The sequence below is a fragment of the Diadema setosum genome, chromosome 9, assembly GCF_964275005.1.
Source record: "Diadema setosum chromosome 9, eeDiaSeto1, whole genome shotgun sequence".
NCBI classification, from domain to species: Eukaryota; Metazoa; Echinodermata; class Echinoidea; order Diadematoida; family Diadematidae; genus Diadema; species Diadema setosum.
Genome location: NC_092693.1, coordinates 811,419 through 833,234, shown reverse-complemented (window position 1 = coordinate 833,234; position 21,816 = coordinate 811,419). Strand labels below are relative to the sequence as shown.

The window sequence follows — 21,816 nt, the reverse complement described above, 5'->3', positions numbered from 1 at the left end:
ATGACTGCTATTAATCACTTTCTCATTGATAAATCTTCCTCTTGAAGTGTATGCACCAGGCATTTAAAGCCCTCCAAGTTTTAGCTTATTTTATCTTCAATGGCACTGCTATCGGAAGTGACGTTTCTCCAGAAGCCTTTTAGGAGTGACTGATGGATATACAAGTCTTTGAATTTCACCATTGTTTCTTTGAACAGGTCATGCATCTACAGGTCTGCTGTATACTGTAACTGGTTACATGGACACAGCTAATTTAGAGTTGATGGAAGTTTTATCTCATGACATTTTCATAAATTCTAATTATGGCTACAATCCTACTTCTGTGCTAGATACATGTATCTCAAAGTGGAACCTTATGTCTTGCAATGACAGCTGCTACCTTCACTAGAAAAAAAAAATCCTTTCTATCTATCAAAACTATCATGTATTTTCATCTGGGCAATATTTCAATTTTCCAAGTACACATGCAGATTTTGTTTGTATCTTAAAAATCCACTGCATAATTGCATCTTTTTATGATTTTTTTGTCAGAGATTATATGATGTATATATTGATGAATATGACATATAGTTGGCAGTCATGGATCAGTACAAAGAACATTTTGTAGATGTCTTTTCAATTGTGATAGTTTTGATTATTTTTGTTACAACAAGAAAATAATAGAAACAGATATTCAGTCGTATTGTACAGAAATCAAGATTTATATTTTAGTACTAGCAGCAGGGTGCTGTTTTTCAAAAACAAAGTGTCAAACCAAGCACATTTGACATATTTTCCGAGTGAAATGTGTGAAACATCAAATTAAGCAGGACTTCTTCATTTTGTGTAAAACAATGGCACTGATATTGCAGTAGCAATCTTGTTTGAATTGTAAATGTAATAAATTTGGTGTAATTTCCAGCATTCTTGTTTCTTCCATTTCATTTTGTAAATGAAAATGAGTCCTAGTTATGGGCAAAGTAAGTTTCAGCTCACAGCTACTGTAGGTATAATGGGCATGGACACTTTATTTTTCCCATTGAAGCATGAAATGGTTACTGACAAAAATGGATTTTATTACACTTGTACAATGTACACTTCTTAATCCTCAGTTGGCCAGATACAATGTAATACACCATACATTCAAATTCATCCTTTTAAAATAAAGTTGGCCCTGGTGATTAAGCATCTTGGCACTAGCCTTGCAACTCAAATCCAGAAGCATGTTATAGTTTAGGGCACAGAATGATGCCAGTCTAGACTAATACCTAGTGGGCAGATGTATGAAATATTTTTTTTTTTAAACTCGGTACATATCTAGAATGGATAGACTGCCTTCTACAAAGCCTTAGGACAGCAAAGTACAAGGAAATCTTGTTCAAATGATGTTGGATACAACAAATCTACTTCAAACCAGTCGAATTGTTGGTTTCTAACCATCCCATGATGGAAATTAGCAGTTTCTTTTATTTTGAGATACAAAGTAATCTTTGGGCCAGAAAACAAAAATAACTTGTGCTGATATAACGAGGACAATTTTTTTTTTTCGGCCCCTAATCAAACTGCAGGCAAAATCACATGCCATGTCAAAACCAGCTTTACTGTTGAGTACAGTAACCACCTTCTATACTTGTCTGCATTAATACTGCATGATTACAGTATAGTGACTACCCCTCGTGACGAGCACCACAAGCATGTGTCCTCCATATTATCTGAGCTCCCATTGGCTTTGTGGATAAGAACGCAACATACATGTACAGTAGGTCCCATCCACAACATGATCACTGTTGTGTGCTTTGTGGTAGGTAACATGCACATCTTTGAACAAGCAGCTTATTCGAGGTCATGGGCAGAGTTAATGTTTCTTACACATGTATAACTCAATCTCTTGTGAGTAGGTCAACAAGTGTCCATCTAGAACTTATTAATGAGTTCCTTCTAAACGAGGGAATATCCACCTCCAAAAGTGCATCCTGCGATGGAAGCACATTCCTCTGAATAGATCCTATGTCACACACAGGTACAGACAGGTCAGATATTTTTCATACAGGTGTGCCTTCGCTCTGTAACTCTTCCAGCTCACTTGCAGTTTTTGTACATTCCCCAAGGCCAGCTTGTGAGTCTCTCTCCTCGGCCCATGATGACTGGTCATCATTCCAGTAGGACTGTCCATCACATTTCTTTCCTGTGATGGGGTCTGTCACATTGCCAAGGCTGTAGATAATGCGATCCATCTGGTATTTGACATTCTCTGATCTCTTGATGGGCAGTTCCTTGACCAACACAATGTCTCCGAGTTTGGCCTCTTCCTCTGGGTCATGAGCAAAGACCGTTGACCGGCGTGAAAAATACTAAGACAGACACAGAGAAGCAATAAAAGTAAAATAATAGGGTCATAATATGTTGTCGGGCAACTTTTATCACATCATTAGACAATGTAAAGTGTGCAAGATGTTGTTACATGTACAATATATCACATCTCCTTACTACACTTGGGATAGTTTCTTTGTGGTTGACACCATACACTATACATTTGTAATGGGCACTATGCTTTTCAGTCATTTATACAAGCACATTGTAGTGACATGCAGAAGTACAATATTGTACATTGTTGTACATTTGTACATGTATTGTACGTGATACTTGATGACAATGAGATACAGTGTAATCCTTTGTCAGCTCTCAGGGTCACTAAACGTTAAATGTCATTTGATCTGTCATAGATTTTAGTGAAGCCTTTCCTTTTCAGACATACTAAATGAGGGAAGATTGAGAATTGTTTCAGCCAACATTACCTGATAAAGTGATTTCTGGTTCTGATTTAAAAATACATGTACTAACAATGTATGTAATGTACTTAAGGGGAGTGGACGCCAATGTACTTTCGTATCCATGTACATGTACATGTACTGTAGATCTCAAATTCCATCAAACCAAATTGTGCCAAAATCACAGGATATACTTAATACAGTACCTTTAATATTTCTAATTATGTATGTTAAAGGTCCAGTTTACCTTTGGGAGCAGTGATTTTAAAAATGTGCAAGATATCACATTTGATGCATATGAGTAGGCCTGTTGTACTACAAAACGTCCTACCATATAAAATTTTCACAATAAAGCCTAAAATATGAGGAGATATAAGTATTTTTCTAAATAAACCGTAACTGTATATGGTTTAGTCTGGAAACATTTTTTATTATATAAATATTGTTCACATTTTGTATATTTAACAATACTTAACGTCGATTTTACTGACTCAAATTTTTACTGAGGTTGTTTCTATCCCCAACTCACATTTTAGAACTATCTTAAAGCACTAATGCTGGGTTTTTGTTTCATCTGCAAAAGGTAAATTATGCCTTTAATTTGAAGCATATATCTGTTTTTTTTTAAAGCATCAATATTGACATTAATTTCAAGTCTGTTGCTCAAAACAAACTCGCTCTTCACAAGAGATTGCGGCGTACACTGCCTGCACAATCTAAACCTGATGTTAGCCATCTTGTATTACACTTATGTGAACTAGAACTCAACACAGTAGCTAACTAGAAATGTCGCTATGGCGACTGGTATGCCCCCGCCTTAATGCATGGTTCTCCTACGTCTATACTACAATTTCTTGACAATGTGTGATGAGTTTCACATAATTGGCAGAATATGAAAATGACAGGTTTGTCACAAATGTGTTGAATGTTCACTTTCCTTGAATTAGGTTTAATTGGATGGATGGCTATACTGCCTAAGAGCGCAGGTATCTGGGTATTTGAGGATTTTTACTTCATTTTTTACTGTTTTTTTTAATAAGTCTATGCATTGATTAACTTTGAAGATATATGGAGAAAAAGTGTAATTTTACTATCAAATAGTAAACTTTTTGCATTCTAACTTGGCCTTTGATCCTGGGCCTTTGACCCTATGACCCTAAAATTCCCAAGAGAATCAGTCAGGTAGAACATGCATCTGTGATAGATATGTACTAAGTTTCATGATGATACCTTGTGTCATTTTCGAGATATAGACAATAAATGAAATTTAGCACTTTCACTTGACCTTTGGGTAAGAAACTTCCCAGATAATCTCTAGTGGGTAACGGTAACACATGTATATATCAAGTTTCAAGAAAAATCCGGCAAGTATTGCACTTAAATATGAGGGGAAAAGTGAAATTGTGAGGAGTTGACCTTGACCTTTGAGCCATGACCCCCACATTCCCTAGATAATCACTGCTAGTCCGTACATGCATATCTAACTAAGATCAATGAAGATAGCTTGAACCATTTCCAAGATATGGAGAAAAAAGTAACATTTTAACATTTTCACTTGACCTCTATTAACCTTTGATCTCATGACTCGAAACTCTCTTTGGAGAATCTTTATTTGGTATTAGATGTATACAATAAGTTTCAAGAAAAAACCTTGAGGCAATGCATAGATATGGGGGAAATAAAGAAATTTTGAACATTTGACCTTGACCTTTTGAACTTTGACCTTGAGCATGTGCGCCCAAAAGTTGAGAGGCACAACTTCTTCCACTCATATTAAGTCTCATTATGATACCTTAAACTGTTTTTTAGTTACGCTGTCCACAAAATTGATTACGGAAGGACGGAAGGACGGACGGAAGGATGGACAACCGCAACCTGAAAACATAATGCCTCCAGCGACACTTCGTGGCTCAGGCATTATTACGAAGTTATTTATTGAGAGATGCATGTGTGTGTACTGGGGTTTACTGTGTGTGTCTATCTTTGTGGTTTTGTGTGTGGATCTACATAAGGAATGCATTTCTCATCTGACTTCATTTAGCTTGCCACAAATCATTTGTACAAGTACATTATTTTGTTTTTCTCCCAATCCCCGTTACTGTGAGTAGTGAGATTTGTTGCATAATCATAGATGGCTAACCTCAGTTTAAAGGGGTCGTATAGTTTTGGTTGAGACCTAATTTCAAGTTTCTAACATTTTTTGGTGAGATAATGAGAAACCTCTTATGAAATATAAAGAGCATGTAATTCCATGAGGAATTCAACATTTGATGAAAATTGGTTTTGAAATGGCTGAGATATCCAAAACAGAGCGATTCTCATAAAGTGTTAACTGTACACAGCCCAGTCGCTGTACATGGTACTGTACGTCGCGACAGGGCTGTACGAGCGCGACCACCAACCACTAGGAGAGCGACGTAATCGTATCACGATAGTTTTGAATTTTGATACTTAACATCATTTTTGTCCCCTCAAACTCATCGAGTATACTCTTCAATATTTACTCTACATCTGATGCTATCAGTATTCAAATGTACGCAATGAAACTTACCGAAATTGATCATCATATCCAGCATGTCCACACGGTACACAATCTTTCACGCCAGGCCTAACTATACACAGCCCAGTCGCTGTGTATACACACGTAGTTAGGCCTGGCGTGAAAGATTGTGTACCGTGTGAACATGCTGGATATGATGATCAATTTCGGTAAGTTTCATTGCGTACATTTGAATACTGATAGCATCAGATGTAGAGTAAATATTGAAGAGTATACTCGATGAGTTTGAGGTGACAAAAATGATGCTAAGTATCAAAATTCAAAACTATCGTGATACGATTACGTCGCTCTCCTAGTGGTTGGTGATCGCGCTCGTACAGCCCTGTCGCGACGTACCATGTACAGCGACTGGGCTGTGTATAGTTAATAAAGTGTGGGACCCACATTTTATTACGATCGCTTTGTTTTACTTTGTTTTTGGATGTTTCAGTCATTCCAAACCCGATTTTCATCAAATAAACTTTGAATTCCTCTTAGGTCTTAAAATGGTATGCTCCGTACTATTTCATAGTAAGTGTTTTCTTGTGGTATCTCGCAAAAAGTTAAAAGCCCAATTCCCATCTCCACCAATACTGTAACATCCCTTTAAGATTGTGCAGGCAGTGAATACATAGTCACGAACGCTCACAAAGAGCGAGCTGTTTTGATCGACAACAGGAAAGTGGACGTCAAGTATTGACGCTTCCTGATAACCGACTTCGTTTGACAATTTATGTGAGTGATTGGTCATTGAAAATAAGCTATTGAAATATAGAAGCTCTAGATTCTAGTCTATCTAATCCTGATCCTGTGATTTTGGTGCAATTTGGAATTGGGTTAGTAGTAGACCACTCTGAGCCTAACCTAGACAGAAAGATCCGTCTGTCCGGAGGACTCTTTTATATTTTGCCATTAACGCTGTCCTCCGCGGAACATTCCCCAACGGACAGATACAGACCGATCTTTCGGTCAAAGCCTAACCTAGCTATATGCATGTTATGTAAATAGTCAAGTGAAATTTGAGGTATCTACATCACAAGATATGAAAGCACATATTTTAAAGTAAATATAAAGTAATTATCTTTCTCTCGTCAGGCGTACTACTGTAGATCTATAATCTTGACCGAAAGATCGGTCTAACGTTACTTGTATCTTGTCGTAAAATCGGGGCGGGACTGACTTCATGAAGCGCGAGCGGGATCCCCTCCTGATCCTAGCTAGAGTCCTAACAATGGTTATAGTCCTACATTGTATACTAAAATAAAATATAATATAAAAAAAGAGAAACTTAACACTCAATAACAAAATATCATAAACTAAGTTATTAGGCAATAGACATAATCTCTATTATTCCGGGCCGGGGATCATTTTGGAACTAGATATCTAGCTCCTGTCCCGATCGATCCGAACGCTGCCATACATGTCATGATGTTGAGCGAGCGCCGAGCGGCACGTAGGGACGGACATACGCCAGTACCAGCGGCGCAATGTGCTTGGAGTGACACGATTGCCGACTCCAGCGCAGCATGCCAGCACGGATAGGATACGGCCTGGGTACATGCGATCAAACTTACCTGCGTCACAAACGGATCTAGCTGCAGTCGATTGACCCTGACCTTCGCTGTTTTCTTCATTTTTGTGCCAATAACTTGGCCTAGAAGAATTTTACGAACTTGTCCAGACATCAGGCTTTAATTCCTTTTAGAAGACTAGCTTATCCATATGAGAAACCACTACCGGTGCCGCAAATAAATGTATCACGTACCTCATCATCACGTAGGTTGCGTTCACGTACGTACGCGACGCCACGCCGAACAAAACATGCGTTACACCTAGCGAAGTGATAATTTGTTAATTGCCATTCCGTGTACCTGCAGTCGAAATGCACAGCACAGCGTACGGCATAATTTTGGTTTTCGACGACTGTCAAGAACGTTTTGACTCGACAGACAGCTCAGCTGAGTGCTAATAACTATGCCAAGGACTTTGGACTCATTTTCTGTGTCAATCTGCACTCAAAAGCACTCAAAGGGTTTAACACAGTCACATTATTCCATTTATTGTTCATCTATTTTTGTTTTAATATCTGTGAACACTACTTATTTGCCTGTCTGCTCCCAGTCAGTATACATGACGGGTAGAATCCTCCCGGTATTTATCACGTCGAACATCTTTTATTTTTTTCTCCTCAGCTGCCATCATGATATTCATCATGAGGGATCATCATCATCATCTTTGTGTCTTTTTGAATCCCCTCTTAATGTTAATCTTACCATTTCTTCTTTTTTTTTTGATAGATAACAAATGACTATGGAATAAATTGTCATATCGTCATAAGAAATTTGCAAACATTAAAATCCTTTTCATTTGGCATGAAAAAAATAGCCTATACTCAATCAGTTGTTATCTCTACAATAATATATACAGTTTATGACTATGCTTGTAATTTTTAATACATACTGTGATTTTTGGTGACACGCCTCCTTCAATGTACATTAAAGGGATGGTATAGTATTGGTTAAGATGAAAATTTACCCCTTTTTTCAACTTGATACTTAGAAACCACTAGGCCTATATGAAATGTTGAAGAGCATTCAATTCTAAGAGGAATTCAAGTTCATTTGATTAAAATAAATTGGTTTTGAAATAGCTAAGATAGCAAAAAAAAAAAGCAAAATGAAGCAATCCTAACAACAACAACAAAATGGGTCCCACCTTTTACAAGAAATGCTGTATGCTCCTTCATTTCATAAGAGGTTCTCATTATATCACCAAAAAAAGTTGGAAACCTGAAGCCCCATATCTCAACCGGAACTATACCATCCCTATATTTGTCATTGTATTTGATTTTCATCGAAGGATTTGGTATTGAAGGAAAAATGTTACTTGGAATGAATGGATCAATTAATCCTGAATATAAACTTTCTAATATTCTGTGTATTTTTCCTTTAGGAGTAGACAACTCATATCTTTAGATACTCATTAGGCCTATTGCATGCATATTCCCTGCAATAAAAAAGTCTGAATCCATGAGATGTTATAGATTCGCTTACCACAATATTTTATCAAAGATGGGTTTATAATGGGTTGAATGTGTTTTTAATTTCGTAGTCAGTTTTTCGTTGCCTTTTTTAAGAGCCAAAAGTGTTAGCTCCCTATGTGTGTGTCCGGGGTGGGGCAGCACCATCATATTGGCAGCACTCCCTTTTTCCGTACGTATAAAATTTACATGTGTGTGGGGGTGGGGAACTCATGCTACACTGTCATTTGACTTGTCAAATGACAGTGTAGCCGCAGTCATTGCGGACCACGCCCACAACTCCGCCCAGATAGTGATTATCACTTTAGCGATCAAATCCACAACTCGCACGATTTTCCTGTTGTTTTTCTATTACAGTGTACCAGTATCCCGCTGATCTCTATCGATATCCTACGTACTGCTACTGTACAGTACACAGAGACATGCAGTGTATATTATCCAATCCAGACAACCGGTGGCGTTTGCCGTTTGCTGAGTGCTCCTGCGTTTCTGAGGGTCAGCTCGAAATTATTTTTCGTCGGAAATCTACACTGTCACAAGCAAAATTACCATGTCTGGTGAAATAGAGAAGGGAATGTCTGTTTTCCTTGATGTGAGTATTGCTACATTTTAAGTTGTCATTCAGAGAACGATGGGCAGCGGACGATGTGTCCGTTACAGTTAGTGTTAGTGTTACGTCCAAGTTGTTGTTTCATTGAGACCTTGGACCTGGGTGTAACGTTAGAACTTCAGACTCAGTACCAGGGCCCAGGGGAGTGTTTCACAAAGAAGCAAAGTCGCTCTTATAATTTAAGATTTATTTTATACCTCATATATAGATTCCTCTCATCTGATTGGTTAAAAGTGGAGTCATCATGAAAATAGCTGTGCCCCATTTTTGATCAAAATGACGTCATGATTTAGATCTACTGTGCCCGGGGCACAGTAGACAGTCGCAACCCCGTACACATACAGTAGATCACTCATTATTATGTACGCACCAATGATACGACCGCTGTGCTGTACTTAGTGTTGATCAGCGTTGATTACAAGCAGGGCTGCAACTCTCACTCATTGAGAGTGAGACTCACTCATTTTGGTCCTTTCTCACTCTAAAACTTTATTTCATATTTGCATGCATTTCTATTGATCTCACTCATTTTGACTCCTTATAGCATTGGCATATGGGAGTCTCACTCTCAACTAGTTTCCAATGTTGGCAGCGCTGTTACGAGTGCTGTAAAAGAGACTAGAATCTATATTTTCGTTATCTGTATTTCGGAATCTATATTTTCGGTATATAAAACAAATATAAATGACAGCTTGATATTCGGGGCACAGTTAAAATTATGTACATGTGTAGGCCCTCGGTGATGTGAAAACCATAACTATGCCCTCAGCTTCGCTTCGGGCACAGTTATGGTTTTCACATCACCTTGGGCCCATAATTTTAACTGTGCCCCTCATAGCAGTCATTATTTGTATACTAAAAATGGTATGCTATGTGTGTCTTCAGTGTTGCTCAACTTTCTTATAAAAATGAAGATTTTGGAGACTTTTTCATGTAGCCATGTAACGTTAGTACTGTGGACTCCACTCCTACAAGATAAAATTAAAGTAGATCTAGATCTAACTGGTCTATATTTACTAGTGTTAGATAACAAAGGAATTATCTTGTAAACACTAATCATTTGGCCGCTATAACAGTGTACTTTTGCACCTGATTTGAAGTGGATGGTGAATATAGGCTTATAAAATTGAAAAGAAAAACCAGTGGCATACCGGTACCATTATTTTTTGGTCAATCTTAACCCATTGAGGACAAGTCCCAAGTATACTCGGGTAAGGGTCTGCAGGAAATGTGTGTTGTAGCAAAATCAGCCTGTCCTCGAGTGTGACTTAAATTCATTGTGAAACACCCTCGGTATAGCGGTACCATACATGTACAATTCTAGGTGTAAATACAGACTGATCTTACCTGAGGACATAGAAAGGAAAGGTGGTTTCATTTTGATTGAATGGACTTGGATATTTCTCAAGTTAGGGCCTCAAGTCATCTTGGATCAGCATGTCTGATAATTGATATCTACAGAATAAAATGCCCCACCCCTCTGCCTCTCAATCTCTAATTTCATCAGATAGTGCAGGTCTGGCTGGGCTGGGACCCATTTAAAAAAAGAAGTACATGATAGAAATCGGAGCTGATCTGTTCTCACTGCATGCAATTACTGAAATGTACAATATTTGAAACATTCTAGATTTTGAATAATTGTTAACTTATTTATTTTTTTTTGTGAATGGTGAAATGGCTCCATCAGATATTATGCAGTGTGCTGTTCATTGCCTCTTCAAAAGCAACAGTAACAAACTAAATTAAATCATGCTCATTGGCAGTAGCTAACATTCATAGCATAAGGAGTAGGCCATGCATTGGATTATAGAACGACTGGTGATCGGTTCTTGTGCTGAATTATTGAAATTCTCCATAGCACATCAGAACGAGTTTTAGTCATTCTTAAGTCATTCGTAACTTTAAAAACAGCTTCATTAAACACCCCCCCCCCCCCCCCCCCCCCCCCGGTGTGGCATTAAGTGGATCACACTTTTATCTCAGCTGTATTTTTTTTCAGTAGCCGTCAATGATACAAATGTGAAGTTGAATTAGAAGTAATCGATACCTATGATTATCATTCAACAAACCCATTCTTACTTGAATTTCAATTCACTTTGATCGCAAAGCAGTAATAGTATTTCTCACTCTTTGTCTCTCTCTCTCTCTCTCTGTCTCTCTCTATTTTGAATTTCTCAGGTTTTTAGAAGGGCAGATAAGAATGGTAAGTTGAATATAAAAATAATTTTGATAGCAAATGAAAATAAAGCTTATGAATAATATTGACAACTTAGAGATGAGTACATATTAAAAGGATATTTCCTGTGTTTACCAGATTAGCTCAGTTTTGTTTTGTTTTGTTTTTTTCCCTCTTGGTGTAGACCCTGTTCCCTGTTTTCCTCAGACTTATAGAACTTGCAGAATTCTGTATGAGAGAACAAAAATGGTCAATAACAATTCCAGTTTGTGAAAGGTGATGATGAAGATTAAATTTGTACCACACTTCATTACCTCTGCCAAGGGAGGAGGTTATGTTTTGATTACTGTTTGTTAGTTTGTCCATGTGCAAAATAACTCAAAAAGTAGGTAGCAGATTTTGATGAAACTTGCAGGAAAGGTTTAGAATGATACAAGTAACGGATGATTAAATTTTGGTGGTGATCCAAGCATTTTGGGGGAATTTATGAAGGATTTTTTATATTTTGGCAGGTAGGGTCAGTGAACTTGGGAGTTCAGGCTACGCATATTTGAGGTTTGCATGCGCGCACTAAAGGGCGTGCTCTAGCTTCTGCCAAGGTGAGGCGCGCGGCGCAGCTGGAAGTTTATGACGTAACAAAGGCTTCTATATTGGGAAATCAGACGATTTTTTCAGCATGTACGTGTATACCTATGGGTGGAAATCACTGATCTCTATGGAAGAGTCCAAAGAGCTTTTCCCCAGTGGTGAAGAGGAGAAAAATCTCTTTGGGAAGAGCAAGATCATCGGTGGAAAGTAGCTGCTTGGCGGAGGTCTGCGCTCTCAGAGTGCTTTTCGAGTTCATTATGTCTTGCTCATCTTTTCCTTGTTTTTACTTGTTTCTTGCTAGATGACAACTGTCTTTCCTTGGATGAATTCAAATCCTTCTTTGGGGATGGGGTCCTGACGAATGAGGAGTTAGAGAACCTCTTTCATCAAATAGATACCCACAACACCAACAACATTGACACAGGGGAGCTATGCGGTGAGTAGGCATTTATCTGCATGTAATGTCATTGATTCCTGTTGCTTATATTTTGAAAGAATTGGGATGAAATCCACAGTTGGTGAAATCAGTGATGCTTATATTTTTATAGCAATTAGCCAAAAAAAAAAAATATATCTTATGGTAATCCTTTGAATATATGTGAAATTTAGGCATGTAAAATGTGTAATAAAAAAAAAATCCTGCATTTGAACATTTGAGATATGATATGATTTTGCTAGCTATTCTTGTTAGGGGATTTATACATTTGAAACATAAAATTTACATTTGTATATTCTATCTTTAATCCAGTCACGTAGGAAAATATATTTTTATTATGCCTCTGCCACGAAGTGGTGCCGGAGGCATTATGTTTTCGGGTTGTCCGTCCGTACGTACGTCCGTACATACGTCCGTCCGCATTCGTTTATGCGATAACTTGAGAAATATTGACTGGAATTTTACCAAACTTGGTCCAAGTATAAAGTATGATGGGGCAATTATTTTATTAGATTTTGGGTGAAATCGGCCAAAGGTCAAAGGTCAAGGTCAAATCATGAAATTGTATCCGTTTACGCGATAACTCAAGACTGGATCGAGTAAATTTCACCAAACTTTGTCCGAGGATGATGTATGATAGGACAATTACATGATTAGTTTTTTAGTGAAATCGAACAGAGGTCAAAGGTCAGAGATCAAGGTCAAATCCTAAAATTTATCTGTTTATGTGATAACTCAAAACTGGATGAAGCAGCTTTCACCAAACTTGGTCCAAGTATGATGTATGATGAGGTAATTACATTGTAGTTGAGGAGATTTTAGTGACATTGGCAAGAGGTTAAAGGTCAAAAGGTCAAGGTCAAATGCTAAAAATGTTGCTATTTCCCCCACATCTATGCAATGCCCAAAGGTATTTTATTGAAACTTAGTGTAGACATGTACTACTGCGTAAAGATTCTCCAGAGAGAGTTTCATGTCATAAGGTCAAAGGTCAAAAGGTCAAAGGTTAGGTGAAAATGTAAACAATTTCACTTTTCTCGCAAATGGTTCAATGTATCTTCATGGAACTTGGTACATATGCATGTACTGACTGGCAGGAATTATCTAGGGAATTTAGGGGTCATGGGTCAATAGTCAGGGGTCAAAGGTCAAGGTCAACTCCTCAAAATTTTACTGTTTCCCTCATACATACTACCGTAGTATATGCAGTGCTTGCATTATTAGTTTTAAAACTTAATATATACATGTATTACCTAATGGAGATTCTCTGGGAAATTTCCAGCCAGAAGGTCAAAGGTCAAAGGTCATGTTTAAATGAAAAAAAAATCTATTTTGTACTGTAATTACACTCTTTCTTCATACCTTGAAAATTACTCAATGCATAAACATATAACAGGGTCGGTCAGAAGTCAAGTAAAAATCCTCAATTCCCCAAATATGTGTACCTGCACTCTTAGACAATTATAGCAAACCCAGTTTGAGGAAAGTGAACTTTCAAGACATTTCTGACAAACCTGTCATATCAATATTTTGCCAGTTATGTGAAACTGTCATCACACATTGTGAAGACATTGTACTATACAACTATTGGGAGAATCATGCATTATGGCGGAGGCATCAGTCGCCATAGCGACATTTCTAGTTCTGAATGTTACTGGTTCAACATATTTTGCAGACAGAATAATTGTTTTAGAAATTTGGACTTGTGAGACAATATCACAAGTCAAAGTGGTTCAATTCTGTATCTAGGACCACATGGTAGAATGACCGAGAATCATTTTTCAGTGAGAAAAAATAGAGAATTCCCACATTGGATTAAGTATGCACAGCTCTGTTGGTGTACACAAGTGTCGTGACAGGCAGACGCCGTGCTTCTGCATGGCATCAGGTCGGGCTAACATTGGATATGATAGGCAGAGCAGTAATTGATTTCATGTTACAGTTCTGTCAAGAAGTTAGCATTACCTTCTTCCCCGGGTAACAAACAATTGAGTTCTGCAATGTATATGAATAAAAACAAAACTTATAGGTCTTCTGCAAATGATCACTTCACACGTTTTTTTGTGTCTTTCTTTCAGTAACTCGATCATACTACAGTCATTTACTTATTGTACACTGCATAGAATCTGTCAAGCTTTGGTGAATCAAATACAGTGTTTCTTGGAAATCTTCAGAAACAGAAATAATGCTTGAACAGAAATGCATTTGTTTTGTTGTTGTTGTTGTTTTGTCACTTGAAATTAATTCTATTTTCCCATTTTCCCCTCCCAGAGTATTTCAAGAGCCACCTGGGACCCTTTAAGGACATCTTTGCCAGCTTGGAAGACCTTTCTGGCTTTGTGTCATTGGCTCTGCAGAAAATGGCAGAGGTAAGTAAAGAAACCTTGCTTTCCAGAAATGTAAAGGTCTGTACAGGGCTTCCCTCTTCTCTTCCCTTGGTTTTGAATCATAGATCACTTCAAAACCAGAAAGGCTGTAACTACAAGTGTGAATATGGAGTATAGTTGTGAATATCTTTGTGCGTAATATATGACGCTGAAAGAACAAAAGTGTGTTACATCAGTGCTATGACCAGGGAGGTGGAGGAGAGATTACTCAGTCAAGATTTGGTCACCTTGGGCTAGCTGCGTCAGTTTGGCCTTATGATATGACAGGTATCTGAGCTGTTATGGCAATTAATCAAATCCTGAATTTTATCCCATTTAATCCCACCCTGTGGTAGCATCCCAAAGAGCTCTCTTCCACCTCCCTGCTATGACACACCTAGCTATAAAGTTTGGGGGAATTAGAAAGTGAGTGTCAGAAATCTGTCATAGACATGTGCATTTTACGCTTCTGTGCCTGGTATGGGCGATAGCTAAACTGCTGCTGGATACTGTGCACTACATGATTATAGTGAAGAGTCTGTGGGTGCCATTAGTTTTAAATCCTGTCAGATTTGTTCTGGTATGCCCTTTGATGAAAACAAGAATGACAGCAGTGGCAGATCAGAGGGAGGGATAGGCATCTTAAACCCCCTTTGTGAGATTTTTTTTTCTCTTTTTTTTTTTCTTTCTTCAGGGGTTTAAATCCTCTCCTCTTTGTTTTTGCTTTTGTTTCTTTGTTTGCTCGTAATTGCTTGTCAGCCGATTTTGGGAGAGGGGTGGTAGCAAGAAATGTGAAGACTGTTTTTTTGCTCTTCATGACCCACCCATTGTCATTGGGTCACCCCCCCCCCCCCCCCCCCCTTCCCCCCATCAAAAAGCTAGATCTGCCTCTGGATAGCCAGTATTTCAAGTAGTCTTGAATTCAAACTTGATATTAAACAAGAATTGCCTTGTTTGTATTCCCAGGAGTATCCTACGGAGACCTTCCACCAACAGTTCACTCTTCGCTTCTTGCTGAAGGAGGTTTCTGGACAGTTTATGGCCCTGACCAAAAATCTGGACTTTGCTTGTGACCACCTGGAACATGAAGCCCTGAAGGACAGGTGAGGTCCAGGACTAGGAGTTGATATCAGGTGTAGTGACAGGAACCATGTCTCTTGATTACAGCCAAGTTTGTCAAATGTGTCTGATATATTAGGAAGTAGATGACTAGAGTGCTATTTTAGTTGTCTTACGTTAAAGATGCTTTGTCAGTGTGTTGTGGAAGATGATCTGAGCAACTCAGTCATTTAGCTGTATGATAAACGGAGCATTAAGTGACTTCCATTTATTGGATAGACAATGAAGGTTCAGACAATGCTATGTATGAAATTACAGATTAAGGTATTTCAGAATATGAATGTACCATATATCCAGGAATATTCCTGAATTCTTTTTTTTTAATATGTAAATGTTTGGTTTCAAAGAAAGTGCTGTACAATGCATGGCTGTATAGATAGTGTGTGGTCAATATTGTTGATTATCTCCAACTTGTATCACCATGGAAACAGACCTGGAAATAGTCAGGTGGCGGTGGTAGAACCTGTCCGGAGCTCCAGCGCTGGCTGGGTAGCTAGACGGACAAGACGTCAACTGTCCACACAGACCAGTGTGCCAGGGGAAGGTGAGTACATTGGTATACACAAAAACCCAATCAAGCAATCAGCAAATCTCCTCCCACAAGTAGTTGTGGTAGCTGCTCATGGTTCTGTTTGATAGTTGCAGTGAATGCCATCCAAGTCATCTAAAGATGGTATAATTTGGGGAAAATGTTTTGTTTGCATCGCAAAAGTCTAGATGACTTTATTTACACAACAGACAGTATTTACTTTTCAGTAGATTTTCAGAAATTTTTATTGCTCTTACCTTTATTCATAGCTCTTCTTATTAAAATGTCTCATGAGGTTAGTTAGGAAGTGATTTTTACAAAATGAAAATAAAATCCAAACCAGCATGGACTGGAGAATAAATTCACATATTGAATTGTGTATTATGATATATCAGATATTGAAATGTGTATTATGATATATAATTTTACAAGTTCTTTCAGAAATTTGTGTCCTTGTCATTTTCTCCCACACATAAAGGAATGAATCTATTGACTGCTGAGGTGAATCGTCTTGCTGACCTGGTGGCTCGTCTGGAGCAGAAGGTCAAGATTGATCCCGTGGATGAAGATACCGTGACCGAGACCAACAAAGGATCTCTGGTGAGAGAAACTTATTTCCTGATGTTCAGACATTTTGTTGACATCATTCCAGAGTCTCAGGTTCCAAGACATATTCCCACAAATCTACTTATTCAGAAAGAGAGAGTGGAACAAGTAAAAATATTTCTCTCATGATCTCTGTCATGAGTTAGGATGTGATGTATAACTCCTTATGAAGAATAGATAGCTAGTTCCCCCCCCCCCCCCATGAGACTAGAGTTATTAAATTCATATCACAGGTCAGTATTATTATATTGCTGACCGCAGTAAAGTATTATTCACGATTACGCTCCACAGGCATTCATTGTCAGCAGGAAGTTTTCTGTACTGGAGGAAAAGGATAGGAGTTTCCGTGACAACCTGAGGACATACGTTGATGCAGCAGGGAGAGATGATGGATGTGTGAGGTAAGCTATTGTATCCTCTTTGCCAGATTTCATCCTGTCAATCTGAGACTTATCTGTGCATCACTGGTGTGATATTTTGAAAGGAGAATGCTTCAGTAATATGATACTAATCTTAATGTTATTGAAATTGATTTTATTTCTTTTTCTTCTCTGAATATGACGTTTCTCATGGGAAGTTGTCAGATTGAACAAAATAAATGAACAAATTCTTCAATCTTTTCTTCAATCAAGTTTGTTATACATTTATCAAATCTTGATCAAACAGGTGTAATAACCAGTAATGTCATGCATTGTATTTCTGTTGTCTCCACTCATACACAACCACAGCATCAGTGTGAGAATGTTTGAGGGGACCTGTAACTATGCCGTCTACGAGATCTGGGAAACAGAAGAGGACTGGAAAGCGTGAGTCACTTTGTTTTGATCTCTATTGATCCAGTGGTGGTTTTGCCAAGGTTTGACACTTTAGCTCCATATTACACATATTTAGTTCAGCAGAAAATTAACCAAACAATTCCATACCTTACTTGTCAGAATAAATTGTGCAGTATAAAAAGAAGAAGAAGAAAAAAAAAGAGTCTTGTTCAGAATATGTTCACTATTATTGTAGTTTGCACTTATTTGTTTGTTTGATGGGTCATAGGATTTCTGTACCAGATGTAACTGCTCATGGTTTGTGGTATTTTGTAGTACATGTATCATGTCCTTTGTTGACAAGCTTGTCTTGTGTTCTTGCAGGAACTTTGCTGGTGCCAAGTCAAAGTCTTTCCGTCGAGAGAACGTGGATCTCTTGGACATACCAGAGCAGCTGTCCTCAATGGCCATACCAGGTGAGAGTCATGTTATCCCAGTGATAGCTGGAGTCAAATTCCAGTCTTGTTAACCCTGGCTTATAGTGGGAAAATTGTGTTTTAATCAACATATTGCTTACAGGAGCCATGTTTGTGCTATGATAACTATTTGATCAGAGGATTATGATTAGCATATATGAAAATTTTATGACCCACAGAAAGGTAATTGTATCAATCAGCTACAGTTCGACCTCGATTATCCAGCCATGTCGGGACCAGCGCTCATCCGGATAAGCGAATTGGCCGGATATGGGAGACACAATGTTAATGTATATAGCTGCCGTCCAAGCTGCCGTCCCAGTGCACTGGCAGCTAGGCAGGTAGCGTACCCCGCAATGGTGGTGTAATCTATGCTAGCTTGCGCAAAATTGTAGTCCCTTCTTCACAAAAATAAAGTATATCTTTATGTGAAAATTATACATGTTTTACCTCATTAGATATTGAGAAACCTATCATGCACATCTTATGAAATTAGTGAAATAGATCCATGAATGTCACTGTTTTTTCTCAATTTTTGGATGAAAAAAAAAAAAGTCCTTCACTGCGTGAACGCATCTGGATAATAGAGATTTCCGGATAAAAGGAGGCCGGATAATCGAGGTCGAACTGTAATTCAATAAGAAATGAAGAGAGGATGATGTAAAGATTAAAAAAAAGATGGATTCTACAGTATCTGTCTCGTGTTGCAATAATCAAAAGCGTGCACCCAATTTCTAACGATATCCTCTCTTCTCTCCGTACACAAAATGTTGTTCTTACACCCCAGTGTAGGTAACTTATGCATACTATAAAGCAAGAAATATTCGCGGCATGAAATTTTCTTGAATTAGAGCTGACGGCCCTTTTTTGCAACATGCCACTCGAATTCAATGCATATAGTGTAAACAAGAACTTTTACGTGCATTTTAATTTTGTGAATCTTGGCTCTCACGAAATTTATAAAATTGAAATACACACGAACATTTCTGGCTTTATAATTTGCTATTTTTGCTTCAATTTGTATCTGCATGTCAAAACAAAAGATTTGTGTACTTAATTCCACTCAAAATAATTATATGGTGGAATAGCTATTAAAATACAGGCATGAAAGACTCAACAGTTTTTGCACAGAAGAACTGAAGTGGATTGATGCTTTTCCTCCAACAAACATCATGTATTGTTTTCTTATTTTTGCATTTTTTATTTACTTTTGTGATTACTGGAGATGTGCTCAGCAAACGAAACCCTGACACTTTGCTTTCTCTCTTTTTTTCCCACAGCCAAATGGATCATCAAGAATGATGCAAATTGATTATGCAGTCAATTTTTGTCGGAATCCTTGGTTTATTTCATCAGATCTAATGCTTAGTTTCTGTAATTGTGTACTATGCGTTTCTGTGATAATGCACATGCCAATATTTATCTTCTGCAGGCCAAAAGAAGTGTCGTAAAATATTATGTATGTCGATGTGTTTGAGTTTTTAAATGATTAATTAATAATTAGCAATTTGCTTTAGAGCAAACAGATTACATTCTGATAGCCCAGATGACATAAACTAGGACTGCCTATTCCACTTGTGATTTGCAAGATATTTTGGTGCAAAGTATGGTAATGAAAATGAAGTATGAAGTAGTCTGCATTTTGATGCTATTCTTAATCATATTCATGGAGGAGGAAAATTTGTTCTTTAAGTATATCAATTGATTAAAAACAGAAATGGTTTTATTATCAAACTTTTAAAGATGAGTGTTATTGTATTGCTGTGTACTGTAAATAACCTGCAGGCATAGGGTTAGAAAGACATTCCATTGTTTATCACTTTGATAGACAACTTTATCAGTGCATAAGGTCAGTTCTACTACTCGGGTGACGTGTTATGTCAGGCAAGTCAGTTTGTCTTTTCATTGATGAAAGGCAACTTTTTATCTCTTCAATTATGAAAGGCTACCTTGTAGTTTTTGAAAGATGAACTGCTAGTTTGAATCTTTTCAATGATGCACAGCTAATTTGTATCTTGTGAATGATGAATGGCAACTTTGTTTCTTTCCAATGATGAAAGGAGGAAATAATTGAAGTAGTATTTGGCTTAAGAGGCAGATGCTTGGGAGCTATGAAAACCCTTCTGTAGGTTTGTGTGTCGTAGACCAAACAAGGCATTTATTTATAGTTTTTGATACTGAATAATCTTAATGGTAGTATTGTGTCTTTATGTCATGTAAATATGTTGAACAGAGTAAGTGCATCTTATATATTTAAGTGAAATCAAAGCAATACCATTTTGCATCTTGTATGTATGCTAAAGAACTGGGAGGCTCTGTTTTGTGAGAACAAAATATACACAAGTTTTAACAACAGTTGTATGTAATTTGTACCTGTCTGTTGTGACAATGGCATGACATAAGAGTCTGGAGTTTAGGGTAGATGTCAGTTTTGACATGCTCTCGCCTGAAAAGGAAGAGGCAATGGGGGTAAAATTCCAAGTCTTGCACAAGGGTGGTATATGTGATTGATTAGGGAAGTTATGAATGTCATCAGCTTCATTTCTTGTACTGATGTGAAAAAGACAAATTTAATTCAAATGATGCCTACATCTCAATTGACTCTAACTTCATAATTTATTTGATTATGAGCGTAATGCTTCGATTGCTCAAAGAATCTTGACTTTGTCATGTCATTATAAAGTGTGCATTTTTTTTTTTTTGTCTTGTCCCATCAATGCTAGGAGAATTCAAGTGTGTGTCTGTGATTAAGCATTAATACCAATGCTAGAGTTTGTAGATTTGATTATATTAAACAATGTGCAAGAGGTGTGTCAAGTAGGAGTTGCATTACTAAATACATACATGGAAGGAGTGAGCTATGACATTTATGCAGGCCATTTTTATCAAGGCAAATTGGAACCAGTGAATAGTCATATATATCGCACAATAAGCAACCCGTTTCTAAGTACATTTTTTGTATGAGAGTTGCATTCTTTTCACCTGTAGTCCAGTATGTTATGAAAGGTCCAAAGTCTTTCCTCTGGTACTTAGTGACATTTTCTTATGTATAGAGCAAACAAGTATTTTGATGATTGTCAAGATTGATTCAGCAATTACAGTACACATATTGGCCTTGAACAAGTTTGTGTTTTTTGTGTTTTTTGTGTTTTGTGGGTTTTTTTGTGTTTTTTTTTTTTTTTGGGGGGGGGGGGTATAATTTGCTTTGATTCAACTGCTAATAGTACAATAGGGACCAATACCAATCATCAATTGTGAAATATCGTCACACGATTACAGGACCACGAGGTCAGAGGTGAGACTAATTTGTGGCAAAAAGGTGAACATATTACAGGTGATGTAGTGAGTACATATTATAAAGCTGATAGAATTCAAACAACTGTAATGCAACTTTGCACAATAAATAAAAATTTGCTGCTGATCGTTAAGAAAAATAATATGAAGCTACCTGGTATATTGTAGATTTGCAGTCTATCGTGTGTTTGTGGTTGTTCTGAAAAGAAAATCTAAGGGAGGTGGTATGAGAGGAGTGTGAAGGAAGAGTGTATAGTATACAGCAAGAGGCATCATGAGGGTAGTATAAGGAATATACAAGAATTAAGGGTGATGATGATGATGATGATGATGATGATCCACAGTATTTGTATAGCGCCATGTATCTGTCATAGAATATGGGGAGAGGTGAAGGAAGACAAGTTTTCAACCAGTTACTAACTATGCCACTCTTACTATACAACCAGTTATTTACCTCATTCGATGAATCCTCAATTCTGATTGGTTGAAATTTGGGGCATAAATTCAACAACTTCCTGTAGCCCCATAGTATCCA

At 37.6% G+C, this 21,816-nt stretch overlaps 2 protein-coding genes across 2 annotated transcripts; one reads left to right on the top strand and one right to left on the bottom strand.

Moving 5' to 3' along the window:
• Window positions 1-989: 989 nt before the first annotated feature.
• Window positions 990-7,065, bottom strand: LOC140232492 (small ribosomal subunit protein uS17m-like). Its single transcript, XM_072312586.1, has 2 exons — window positions 6,861-7,065; window positions 990-2,330 (listed from the first exon to the last, which is right to left on the bottom strand). Exons 1-2 carry the CDS (start codon window positions 6,969-6,971, stop codon window positions 2,022-2,024), a joined length of 420 nt encoding a protein of 139 aa, XP_072168687.1. The 5' UTR covers window positions 6,972-7,065; the 3' UTR covers window positions 990-2,021.
• Window positions 7,066-8,840: 1,775 nt separating this feature from the next.
• On the top strand, window positions 8,841-21,134 carry LOC140232770 (N-terminal EF-hand calcium-binding protein 1-like). The gene is made up of 11 exons (XM_072312885.1): window positions 8,841-8,918; window positions 11,115-11,139; window positions 12,002-12,136; window positions 14,408-14,505; window positions 15,469-15,605; window positions 16,053-16,165; window positions 16,629-16,750; window positions 17,048-17,157; window positions 17,485-17,562; window positions 17,896-17,987; window positions 19,268-21,134. Exons 1-11 carry the CDS (start codon window positions 8,877-8,879, stop codon window positions 19,297-19,299), a joined length of 984 nt encoding a protein of 327 aa, XP_072168986.1. The 5' UTR covers window positions 8,841-8,876; the 3' UTR covers window positions 19,300-21,134.
• The last annotated feature ends 682 nt before the right edge of the window (window positions 21,135-21,816 follow it).

Excerpts from the sequence above, each read along its gene's own strand:
- LOC140232492 (XM_072312586.1), bottom strand. The coding sequence starts at position 6,971 with ATGTCTGGACAAGTTCGTAAAATTCTTCTAGGCCAAGTTATTGGCACA. Across the intron at positions 2,331-6,860 it reads TAGATCCGTTTGTGACGCAG|TATTTTTCACGCCGGTCAAC; the intron begins GTAAGTTTGATC and ends TGTCTGTCTTAG.
- LOC140232770 (XM_072312885.1), top strand. The coding sequence starts at position 8,877 with ATGTCTGGTGAAATAGAGAAGGGAATGTCTGTTTTCCTTGAT. Across the intron at positions 14,506-15,468 it reads CTCTGCAGAAAATGGCAGAG|GAGTATCCTACGGAGACCTT; the intron begins GTAAGTAAAGAA and ends TTGTATTCCCAG. Across the intron at positions 16,166-16,628 it reads GACCAGTGTGCCAGGGGAAG|GAATGAATCTATTGACTGCT; the intron begins GTGAGTACATTG and ends CCACACATAAAG.